The sequence below is a fragment of the Apostichopus japonicus genome, chromosome 1, assembly GCF_037975245.1.
Source record: "Apostichopus japonicus isolate 1M-3 chromosome 1, ASM3797524v1, whole genome shotgun sequence".
In the NCBI taxonomy this organism is placed as follows: domain Eukaryota; kingdom Metazoa; phylum Echinodermata; class Holothuroidea; order Aspidochirotida; family Stichopodidae; genus Apostichopus; species Apostichopus japonicus.
Window position 1 is genome coordinate 9,475,490 of NC_092561.1, and position 13,355 is coordinate 9,488,844.

The following is a 13,355-nucleotide window of genomic DNA, read 5'->3' on the forward strand; positions in this document are numbered from 1 at the left end:
AATGAAGAAGATCAACAGTGACAGTATACAAAACTTGTACTGAGTGAGAGGAAAAGCTGGGCCTTTAAGCTTTCAAGCTGCGTATCAGTACATAGATAGAAAACGTGTAGAGACTTTGATTCAGTATATACAGTTATTCTGTGATGAAAAGAGTAGGTCACAAGTCACTGTGACCAAAGAAACAGGTGACATTCCTGTCCTCTCCAAATACCTCCTCATCTGCCCCGAGCATCCCTCCTGGCCTCCCAATCTTCCGGACCCTTCCCGGCACCCTCTTCTCACGTTCTGCTACATTCTCACCTGTTCCGTTGGTATTCATTAAGGGTTGCGTGTGTAGGGAGGGCATGTGATGAAAATATTTGTTTGTACCGCTGGTTAAGCCTCCCGGACAACTTCTGCCAGTTTCGGACGGTATCTCAATTAAACGTCAATACAGGGACCCTTAATTTGCCATTTGGGAAATACCTGCTACAATATAGGGGCTTAAAAAAGAAAATTCTTTCGTTTTCTAAATTTGTGAGGAAATTATGAAAACATGTCTTAAAGCTATGATTTTGCATGAAATGACCAACACAGCCGCCCTTTGAAGAAGAAATAACTGCCCAGCTGGGGTTTTACAGTAGATAACTTAACCACCCAGTCATTAACCTTGAAATCCAGTCACTCTGATATCATTGACAGTATTGTGATGTCATGTTTATATAAAGTAAATTTAGCCACTAGCCATTTGGACAATATCTATATTGTAGGCCTCATCCATCCAGTAAAGCCATCTTGTTAAAAATAATATTATGATTTGAAATCAACCTTTATAAACTTGCTTACATATTTGATACCCTGCTGGTGGAATTATGACAACATCACCAAAGTTTAGTTTGATGTGTGATCATGCCAGAAGGGTGTTTTTTTACAGAAATGAGAAAACCTCCCTCTTTCGAAAAAGGCTACATTTTAACGGAGGCTCTAGTTGTTTTTGCAGTACGGGTTTAATCGATGGTCAACTATGCCTTAAAAATGAAAAATATAAATACGATGCAGAAATATAATACCGTCTTGAATTGTACGAACGACCGATCTCTCATCGCTACTCCTTGCGTGGAAGTTGACTCGTTGTATTGGTACTATGCAACTATGTAATATGGTACTATGCATGGTACTATGCATGGTACTATAATACTATGCATGGTACTATGCAACTATGGTACTATGCAACTATGGTACTATGCAACAGTGTTCAGGAAAATAATCAATTGTGACACCACCCACAACAAAATAGAAGAAAAAATGTTATTAGACCACCAAATTTAGTAAGCTAGACACAATTTTTCCTGCAGTGCATTAAAGGGTCATTAGACAAGCAGGGGTGGTGGACTTAGGACTTTAAATAGGAGGGGGTGTACGGAACGTGAAGTCGCTAGAGCTGCCTCCTATGTGGAGTGGGGGGTGGGGGGGGCCAGTGGGATACTCCTCCAGTAAAAAACAAAAATTTAGACATGAATTCTGGTGCATACTGAGGTATATTTTGGCTATAAACTAGGTCAATAATTGGTCAACATGCATGGTTTTGCTAATAACTACTTTTGATGTTTTTTGTGTGGGTTTCAAAGAGGGAGGGGTGAGGGGGAGGGGAAGTGTGTGTGCACTTCCAACACTCCCCTTGGATCTGCACCTGTTAGAATATAATCGAATAGATATATATGTTAGGTATAGATCTACACACAATCAACCGTGTGTCACATGTCACCCAGCTGTCACCCTGCATTAGTCACAGTGACACAGAGCCTCAATCCAACCCAGAATGCAACTTTCATAATCGTAATGCAACCGTTTGCCATAAATAGACCGGCCTCCATATACCACAGTGTACATGATCTGTTTTGTGCCTAATCTATTTGCTATCGTCAAGGTTTATCTATACAGATCTCCTTACCTAATCGTATACCACCGATGCATTTGCAATTACCTGCAGTCCACACAACCTTCCTCCCGAAATCTTCCCGAAGATGTTTAAAAAATTATTTTAAAAGATGGAGGGATCATGTTTCCACCCTGACTAGAAAAGATTATTAGATTTCCCAGGGAAGATTCTAAATTAGGTGTTACACACCATTGAGCTCTCACTTCAGATAGATGCCAACCAGTCCAACCCCATCTACACAAACTGTAAGTCAGTCATTTTGGGCGATAAATTGGATTGAATCGTGTGGTAACATTATCGGTATAATCAAACTGTGTTGCCATGGTAACTGCACGGTTCCAGTTTCATTGTCATCATGTGGGGCTGTGCAGTTCAGATGCAAAGACTTCCCAATATGAGATACATATAACATTGTTGGATATATAGCACCTTATCTCACTTTGAAACAAACAGTCGCCACGACGACCATGACGTAAGGTATCGATCGCTTCACCGGTTTTAATCTCGGTGATTAATGTAATTGTTACTGGCCACATATTCCCAAAAAAATTATCAGGAAAAAAAAAATTATTATGTGAGGACTTCATTTTCTTTGAGTGTTAAATTGTACATATATGTATCTATATTGGCTTGATGATTGTGTAAGGCCGTGCAAGTACTTGACAGCCAGCTAGCTAGGGGCAGTAAGGCATAAATTGTATGGGAAGGATCATTATTGAGATAGCAACTGAAAATTCATAGACATTTGAGAGAGACCTTTTACCCTTGACTCAATTGGCACATTTATTACTTTTTTTTTTGTATAAGGTCAATATTCTGCAAATTTGGCAAAACAACTATGTTTTAATTGTCTTCTTTCTTTAGTTCATTTTTAAGCGATGGTGAAAAAATTTAGAAGCATATTATAGATTAATATACTGGTTGACCCTGTCCAGTCATGCAGATTAAAGTATTAAATCAATCCCAGAAAACTGAGAAAATGGAAATGTTGGGAGGGGGGTTGGGGAGGGAGGGGAGGGAGGGGGGCAGGAGAGGTAAGCAGATTGAGGATTTTTATCAGAGGGGGCTGGAGGTGCATGGTTTACTGTAGGTGGGCAAGCGATCAACATCTATGCAGCTGAAGTTGTATTCCCTTGGGTATGCGACTGTCCACTCTGACTATTTACTTCTAGACATTCAATTTTTGTTTGCTTTCTATTAAATCATTTCAGGTTTACAGAAAAATCCAAATTTATTTCCATATGACTTAAATTCTCTCTTGAACTAAAACTGAACTGTAGATCAGAATGCACAATTAATGGAATTAACTTAAACAAGGTGCATGACTTTGTTTAGAGACAAATGGACAGAGAATATTATGTAGTATAAAATTGGTGAATGAGAATTATTGATTCACATATTGGGTTCAGTACATTTGTTGATCATAATGTATAGGTCTAAGGATTACCAAATGAAATGGCAGTGTTGTCTACTGATAAATATAACAGGGTCCTTAATTTTTTTTTTAAAGTTTATTTAATTATTTTTTTAATGACAGATTAAGTCCAGAAATCACAATACGCTTGGCAGTAATATCAAAAAATGATGCAAGTGTATTAAAGCAATTAACTCAGTTCAATATAGCACAAGCACTTGTTATCCTAGGGTTTAATACTGTAGTTAGTTCAAATTCTGTTTTAGCCAAAACTCTCTTTTGTTTTCAATTTTGCTAAGATTATTTTCCCTGTCTGTAACATTGTTCATTTAGGCGTTGTATCAAAAAAAAAAAAAAAAGCTGCAACATCCTTCACAGCTAAAGATGAATAAAAAATCAAACAATAGCTTGCATATCTCTGTACACCTGAAGTGTGTCTATGGTGTGAAATTACATAGTACAATAGATTACATTCTTTTTGTCTTTTTACAGCTTGGCTGCAAGATACTGCAGCCCTCTCCTTAATAATATTGATACACAATGCATAATCAAACAATAGCCGACTTATCTCTGTACACCTGCAGTGTGTCTATTGTGTGAAATAACATAGCACAATAGATTACATTCCTTTTGCAGCTTTGCTGCAAGATACTGCAGCCCTCTCCTTAATAATACTGATAAACAATACATAAGACTGAAGATGTAGAAACTTTACCGTGGTAGTAGTAGTGAAGGGATGCTGCAGTTAAACTATTATTTTTGCATTATGCTGTCTGCCGTTCTTTTAATATTGGAATCTGAAGTCCTTTTTGTTCGTTGGTTTTTACCAGTTTTCCTCTCATCCTCTCTCTCTCTCTCTGTTCGTATCTGGTAACCGTGGAGACATATCAGGCATTGCCTCGGGAAAGAGACGCATCTCCACAGTCGTCAGGCCTCTCAAAGCACTTTATAGGAAATGATTAGATTGGTAATATGCCACATATCTGGAAGTAAAAAGGCGGTGTGCCTCTGCCAAACCGTTGTATATACAGGCTACCGGAGGAAACCTTAATTTGGTTTAAGAATATAAGCAGAAACATCCCCTCCCCCCCCCCCAAAAAATCATAAAGGAAATCATGCATTGGCCGAGAAACTCAAAATGTGAAATTCTATTGTTAGATAATTTGCTCATAAAGGGTTAAATGATGTATTATTGCTCATATTCGACTGTGAAAATAGTCTACTCAGACTCATCGGTTGCCTCAAGGAAGAAACTGATAGGCTGAGAATCGTGTTAAACAAAGCACGTCGGGTCAAATTTCCAGCATCGAATTCGACAGCAGACGAAAAAAATGTACAGGCTTTTATAACTTCTCAGTTTGCACTGTTAACGGTCGTAGAAAAAAAAGGGAAAAAAGGTTTACGGAGGTCCGACTGATACGCTGTCAACTAAAACATTAATCACTGTTGACGTTGTAGTTCCAGCGAAGAAAAGAGCACTTTTTAGCCAGAAATTGTCGGAGAGTGCCTGTCTGTACGATTCATTGAACCGCAGCTTCCCCCCAGAGGCTAAGCTAACGGCACCAAAATAGGAATTAGATCTAGCCGAAGAATTGGGGAAGGAAAATGCCGAGATAAAATGCGGAGACTAACAGCAAAATGCCACGGCACGCGACCTGAATTGAGCTTCTTCGTTCTCTCTTCATTCTCTTGTAAGGAGAGACGGGGTTGTCGCAGGAGTTGATTGTTTTCCGTCGGACGACGACAATGCTTCGCTACATATCTGAACCGACGGTCTGGCCGTGATGAATGGCGTGGCTGTTAGGGCAGTTAAAGCAGATTGAGTAATGGGTGGTGACTGCCTGGGCAAGAAACCCAGTGGGAGGGCATGCATTGGGGGCATCTTAAAGAGAGTGAATTAATTTTGTATCTGAGAAGGTCCGTAGAGGGGCTATGCGAGGAATGAGCTCCCGGGATGGACGTGTGTGTTATGCCAGGGGATGATGGTAATTGTATAAAGAATTTTTAAATGGCAAGTGCTGTACAATACGTGTATACAGACCCTTAATATGTATAGCTGTGTACATGGGATGCACGCATACCTTTATCCACAGTAGCCAGCAATCAATATTCACTTTGTAAGTAGTATACAGAGAAGGTACACGTCGGGTAGACAACTTTTTTTCAGGCCTCATATAGATAGGACTATACTCTTGGATCGGATCTAGTTCTTCCACAAACTATTTTTCAGGATTAGTTCTTCGGGATCTTTATTTGTAATTCAGAGTTAAAGATAACTTTGGTAAGTTTTCTGGAAGCAACTTTTCATCTTGATTTTTGAAAAATAAGTGACACTAAATTGATAGATTAAATCCCCAAATAATGTAGGTTCTGCACATCAATAGAGCTCGACTATATGTAGGTGAGAAGTAACTAGCAACAGCTAGTACACCGAGAAATTAGCCCAATTAACCTTGCATTAATTGCTCTTTGTACTCTTACGAGGAAACATACTGCCTAGGCGACAATGTTTTCAGGATCTCGTTGGTTATAGGAATAAGACGTTTTTCATGAATATTCATTTGGTACAAAAATCTGTGTGAGAGAATATTGGTAGTGAAAGCAACTCGGAGAGCCGATTTGGCGCCAGTTAATACCGACAGGACAATTAGAATTTTCAAAGACTATTAAATAGGCAGCTTCTTCTTTTCTTTTGAGACTGGCTTTTTTAAGGTTATGTGATATTTTCTTGCTAGTCTGTTCTTGCTAGTCAAAGGTCCCTCATCCATAATTTAAGAGCCATTACAATGGTTGTTAATCATATAAGACTGGGTAACAGTTACACATGGGAAGATAAATTTTTTGATAACTTGTTCGGAATTGCAGCCTCGTTCACATTTTAAAATGCAAGTGGGGATCTGTAGCTTTCTTCTCCCTCGATCAAAGCAATAAAGCCGATCCCCGACTCGTCCACGTTGGAGCAAGGCTGGTGGATCTACGTCGAACAAAAGAGCATCAACCAATCACAGAAATGTCAGGATGATCGTGTACGAATAGACTAGCTAGTTACAGCATATTAATAGCACTCGCCCTGTAATTTTACTGTATGCTGAAGTGACGAAAGAAAGAATTTGCAGAGATCTCGAGTCACATGATCCCCGAGTGTTCACACCACCATTTCGATCCTTCGTGTCGGTTCAGGATCCTCCCCTTAAAGCAGGGATGGGCAACCTTTTTGAATGAATGGGCCAGATATAAGGAGTGACAAATTGACTGGACCTCATCTAACCAACGACTAGCTGTTGATTTCAAACCTTTGATTCCGAGGACTTTCAAGCAATAGGTGTTTGTGTACTTTAGAATCTGTATTCACAAAAACATGATGTCAATACAGTACAGTTGATAATTAATGGGGATAATAGGCCTACCTGACAGCATCATTAGTGCCTATAAATTCTAAGCAGCTAGCTAGTTTTTTGTGATGATGTAAAATAGATTGATTTATTTTCTTTTTCTTGAGAAATCTCACAGGCCGCAAAAAAATCACTGGCAGGCAGCATTTGGCCCGTGGGCTGTAGGTTGCCCACCCCTGCCTTAAAGGGAGGTCACCACCGCGGTGTCTGATCCTGACTGCAACCAATCAAAACACACACTACATTACCCGATCCCCCGTAGCCTCAAATGTTGTCTCAAATGTGAACAAGACAAGCCATGCACTATTTATAAATCAACGACAAATGACAGGTTTTTTTGGCCATAGAATGATTGCCAATTCTTCTTTTGCGACACAATTAAACCTCAGATAATTAAGAAGGACATTTTTGATGGATCATTAATATAAATTACTTTTGAACTTAACAGACAGACTGAGAGACAGAGAGGGAGAATTAGTTTATTATTCTATACGTGCTCATAAAAATCATGTGACATTTAATGAAATGTAACTATATTGTGCTGATTGTATTCACTTTATTTATCATGATTGGGTTTATTTTTTTTATTATTTTTTCCAAATTGCAATATGCTGCTTTTCGATTGATTTTCCAAACCTCATAGGATGCCTCGTCATAGCTCAACTTAAAGGAGCATTCAATATATGATCTTCGTCTAACAGACGTTTTTTATTCGTACAATACTATGTTAAAAGTCACCCAGTATTTGTCCCTATTAACTGCTATAGCTCCAAAAACTTCATGACAATTTTTTCACACTACATTTTCCCTGGAGGTGGAGTATATACCTATTCCCAAATGGAAGTGAATGGTTAACGTATATATGATTTAAGGACTGATGGTAAAATAATTGTTGAATTTGCACAATTTGTGGCAAGACTGACGAAGTTCACGTAGGAAAAATTCCAAATGGTAAAATTGATTGGGATTTATTTTGAAAGAATAAAGGATATGTTGCTGTTTACCTGGATTCGAACCTGTCTCGTTTAGGATCACATGTCTTATGCTCCAGCGACTGAGCTACCCAGCGGTTTGTCGGGAGCAATTTATGAATCCATTTGAAGAGCGTGAAAGGGGGGAGATGTCCTAGTCGGAAGCCAAATTACCTTACCTTGCATACAGAATAATCATGGGATCCCATTCCAGTTTCATTTGATACAACCCTATACAGCGGCTGGAAGAGGTATTCAAAGAGAAATTTAGCTTTGCGTGTGTAACATTTAGATTTATGATAAAATAAACCAGGAATGAAATGCTGACTGCTTGGAAAAGGATGAAAAACCAATTTGAAAGACTTGCAAGAACTCCAAAATAAAAAAATAGTAAAACAAAAAATAGTAAAGCAAAACAGAGGAAAATAAGGAACTTGAAAAAATGAATGATAGCTTCTTTACCCAGGTCCACATAATATTAAATTAAAAAAAAAAAAAAAACCCATGCGCACCTTACATACTGTGTTTTGGTTTAATTTTGATTCATGTCATGCATAGTGGAATTTCTATCGTAGGATGAGAGATTGTAAAATTGATGAATTAATGCTACTGGTGCATTACTCGTGGTATCCATGCAAAGCATTTTCCCAAAATTCATTTTCCTTTGCCGGTATGAATAATGCGGTACCTCTTGCATTACTTTTGGATGCTGCACCCACACGAAGGTGTGAAGGGCTGGCTGCTTTAATCGAATCAAAAAACGAGACGAAGCTGGGATGGTTGTAACCGGACTAGGGAGCTGCCTCTCGCTCAATCAGATCGTATCAAATTCTTTTCCAATGTGATTGATCCAGAAAGTATCATGTTCGTCGAATAGTACAACCGTGGGTTCAACGGCAGGGCACGTACAAGGGTACTTTAATAACTTCGCAGATACGATATTAAAGGTATAGTCGATCAGAAACTGAATCAGATGGACGAGATGCCTGTCGTTTTGATAGATGTATCTGATACTTAGATGTCTACTTCAATTTGATCTGAAGAGATGATTTGGCAAGCTCTAAATCTCAAAGTGTTTTTTTTTTTTAAAGTAATGAAAAGTACAGAAAAATCGACATTTGACTATAAAATTTGGTTGCGGGACATCATTTTTCCGTATTAGACTAAAATAGTGGAGCACTTGGTATCATAAAGGTGTATATAAATGAATGTCAAAAAGTGGAATTTCTCTTGAAATACCTTCCCTGCCACTTTCTGGGTTTTATGGAATGATAACTGGGGTATGATCCCTGGTTACACATGATATTCAGGATACTGTGGCTTATCCAGACCGCCACAAGCCCACAGCAAAGAAAGGGCTATATAGGGGTTTGCCACCATCTTATCAAGGGGCTGGATATTTAAGTTGGTAGAGTGCTGCATGGGCTTGTTAAGGCAGAAGTCACTGTAGTTGCTAATCCTGTTCTAGTCAAGTATATTTCTTATTAAACACTCTGTTCCATAATAACTGTGTAGTTAATTAGATGTGCCAATTAATTGTGCCGTGCATGGGGTTTATTCATTAAGATTAAGGGTTAAATGTAGTACAATTATGGAGAATGTTTGGTCTGAATATCAAAAGTTACATGACAGGTTGAAAAATACACATAGCTTTAAGACTGATTATTCGATTCTAACTTGCCTTCAGAAATGTCCATTTCCCCCCTTTATCGTAGCCTCATCGTTCAACAATTCAGGTCTCTCGTAAAACTAAGACTAAAATAACGCCTGTCGCTTTCAAGAAACGGTTGTGAATTTACCGACTGTGAAGTTGACTGTAAATTTTGTTTTGGTTTTTTGCCCGAAATCTTGTCATTTTGTTGATGCTGTGGGCCAGTGGAACGATTGATTTTTTATCTCGTCGTACCGCTAGCTCTGTCTTTCCAATTTAAACTGGAGTAAACCCATGCCATTATTGATCAGTGATCGTCTCCAGCTATAATTGTTTCAAGGCCGCACACAGCTTTTACCTCGCCTGGTTAAGTTTCCATTCTCTTACTCTCGGAATTCCTTCGAAATGCAAAAATGAGGTTATTGGTGCACACGAAATTGCGAGTAACAGCCCTTCTTTTTTGCCGTCTTCGTCTGGAGGCGATATCGCACCGTCATGCATAAGAAACACAATTATCCTCATGTGCCTGTAAATTACAAAAACTTTTCTAACCGAAAAGGAAAAAAAAAAAAAAATGTCAGACAACTTTGAAAAAAATAAAATAAAAATAAATTCTTAAACGTATTACATTTCCATCGATGTGCGAGAAAATTGGAGTCTTTTCTTTCAGACAAAGCAAACAGGAAAAAAAAGCGTTAATAATCGTTCAGGTTTAACCTTGATGCGATAATTTTAACAGAGTAATATCTCGTCCTTAGGGGTGTAAGACATAGTTCAATAGGCACTTTCATATTTATGAATGGGGAGGGGCCACCGATGCGTTACAAAACTAATATTTGGTGCGAGGTGGAATCACCATGGGTAGGTGATTTCCGATGAGTCATACTCGATCGAGGTGCATAATTTGGCGTCATCTCCCGAGAGCTAGAAGATTATCTTAAACAAAAGGAAAAGGATTATGGTTAATTGGATTAAAAATTAGACTCTAACTTTCGATAGGGACTTAATCCTCCCATATGCTTTGCTCAGTGTTACATATGGATTTAATGCTGTGAATACTCAGGATTAGATTATTTTATTTTATCCCCTTCTGTGTGTGCAGAGAGATTTTCTCTTTCTGGTGGAATATATTGAATTATTTTAAATTTAAAGGTGAACAAACACATACAGAAAATGTTTAGGTCTATAGTAGGTGTATGGAGCAAAGTACACTGTACATGATATAGTTTGAAGTTGTACTTCATAGATGCGAGTTGCATACACATTGTTTATTTATCGTAATGAGCACAATATCCAAGATCTGCACAGCTGTACGAGGGTTGAGTACTTCTGTTGCAGCCTTAATTCGGTCACTACTCTTTGGACATGCATTAATGAACGCTGTTCTGTATTCAGTATGGACTGTGTGTACTCAGTAGTTTGAAGTTTCTTCATGAGTCAACCCTGTGTAAGAAAATATGGTGTACAATTAGTGACATCACCACCAACTTAAGGATGGACATAACCTGTGGAGTAGGTCTATCTTGCTGGGGAGGCCTAGGTTTCTGATGTCGCTGATTTCAGTGATTTGTTCCATGTAATGTAATAATTCTTTTGCTCTTGCAGTAAGATTACTATGTTACACATATAACGTTATTCTTTTCTACATCCCTCCCTTCGCTTCCTATCTTCTCCCCTGTCCTTCCCATCCCATCTTGTCCCTCCCAATATCTTCCCTTCCCATGCCATTCCTTTCCAATCTCTCCCTTTCCCTTCCCTTCCCTTCGCATTCCTTCATGCCCTTTTCACTCCCTTTCCATCTTATCCCATCCTGTCCCTTTCCCTCCCCCTCCCTCCCATCCTATGCCCCTCCCTCTCCCTTCCCTCTTTCCATGGATTGCTATATATACTGTATATAGATATGAATATATCCCTCCTATCGTACCCGTACCGTGCATAACTAATCCAAAGAAGGTTACAAATGCCTCGAGTCATCATCAAGTATTAATATGCTCACCAAAATCAGGGGTGCATGTACCTACTAAAAATAACCCTGACTGTAACACACGCTCTGAGCTCTGCTCTGTCCGTGATTATATCATCCAGGAGGGATGAGTCACTCGATATCAAAGCCAGGAATTTAATCAGGAGGTGTAAATGTCTGGCATCTCCCTCTCCGCTATTCCTTTAATTGCTCTCATGTTAAGAGGTGACTATGCTTTGCCCAGGTTCCGACCTCATTCTTTTCTTTCATTTTTTTCTTCCTCGGATTTTTTTATCCTTTTACTATTTTCAATTATTATTGTTTTTGTGTTCTAAGAGGAATGTGGAGCGGTGACTTGGTATGAGTGGTCATACAGCTAAAGCTATATATATTCATTGATGAGTGCTGCAGTATTAGTCGGCATTAAGTTTCATATCGCTGGCAGGTCAAGACTGTTGTGTTCTTAATCCAATAATGATGCATGCAATGCGTGCATGCCTCAAGTCATTGTTTTCTGAATTTGTCATATTTTAAAATGAGACATAATTCATTTTAATCCTACTCTCGTCATGATATCGAGTCAGTTATTAAACAAGTCTGGTTGACTTTTTATGAATTTCAGTTTATGAAAAAAAATGATATGCAAAGAATTATGGCAATACAGTTAACAAACAAAAATGCACTTTTTATTTTTTTTATTTTGTAGGATGCTGGTCATGTTATTTATTGTATTTATATCTTTTTATAAATTCTTATCTCGTCGTAGCTGATAGTGACTACTTGCCAGCATAAAAATTCAAAAAAATTATAATTTTGGGTATTGATTTGAGAATTTTTGCAAAGACAATGTCAATCATGTTTTTTTTTTCCAAAAGGGAGAATTAATGCCCACCATAACAGTATTTCGATTTCTTTTCTATTTGGAGGTAAGGGATGGGGGGGGGGGGGAGAATTGGAGGTTATAAACCAGATCAAATGTATGATCCAAAATGATATTGGCATTGTAAATTGAATATTGATGCTGAAGAAAAGAGGCCCTTTAATACGATAATTTTTTTATAAATATTTTTGTTCCCTTGAAGTTGGCAGCAAATAACACTTGGTATCTTTGCAGTAGTTTGGTCTTTCTTTCGTGATCTTCCACTAAATGTTTGTTTCTCTTCTCATCCAACAGCTTGAGAACCTGGACAAATGTTTACAGTTTTTAGCCAAGAAAAAGATCAATGTTACTGGAATAACAGCTCGACGTAAGTACCGAAGCTACACCTAAGTGTGTTATCATCTTATGAAAAGGGAACAATTCTTTAAGAAAAATAAGCAGAAAGAATTTGCGCTCTTATTCAGTGCGTTTATACACTTTTTTAGCACAAATTCTTGGATGAAGAATGGGCATCACATGTCGTCACTTGTTTGTTCTGGCGTTTGTATAGAAAGAAAATTATATTAAAAAAAGGGAACTAAAAATATGATTTTGGGAGTTACCTAAAAACAATTGAGTAAGAGGGAAAATAACATAAGAGGGAAAATGAAATAAGAGGGGAAATAAAATAACATAAGAGGGGGAAAAAATAACATAAAAAGGAAAATTAACTGAAATGAAATTTTTCATTACAGGAACACTGAGTCGAGAATTGAATATCATCTTTAAAATTAAAATGCATATTATAGCATAACCTAATAGGAACTGTTGTTGTCATGTCAACAATAAAAAAAAATTTTTTTTTTTTTTAAAGAAAATAAAAAAATTAAAAATTGTGTTGCAAACTAATCCTTGATGTAGGTAGTATCATTGTTGCACTGGTATTCGGTAATGCTTGATAGGGAAATATGTGATACGCTTGGTGTCATGGGGAACTTCCAAACTATGGCAATTTTTGTGGCCCGATGAGTGTCTTTATAAATTGACTCACTGTGTTGTGAGCGAGAACTAAACAGCTGTCCTTAACAGAACAATGGGACATCGGTATGTAGAAATGGTGTTTTTATGCCTGTTAGAAGGAACCAGGGTTATGTTGAACACTTTAGACAGTGCTTTCCTGTTTGACT

At 38.0% G+C, this 13,355-nt stretch overlaps 1 protein-coding gene across 14 annotated transcripts in view; it reads left to right on the plus strand.

Annotated features, from left to right (window-relative positions):
* The window catches only part of LOC139966802 (neuron navigator 2-like), a 312,370-nt gene that overhangs the window by 181,131 nt on the left and 117,884 nt on the right, over nt 1-13,355 (plus strand). For all 14 annotated transcript variants that reach the window (XM_071970227.1, XM_071970208.1, XM_071970193.1 and 11 more), the window contains one exon: nt 12,484-12,556. In XM_071970227.1, the coding sequence (XP_071826328.1) occupies nt 12,484-12,556 (73 nt within the window). The remainder of the gene's footprint in view (nt 1-12,483; nt 12,557-13,355) is intronic.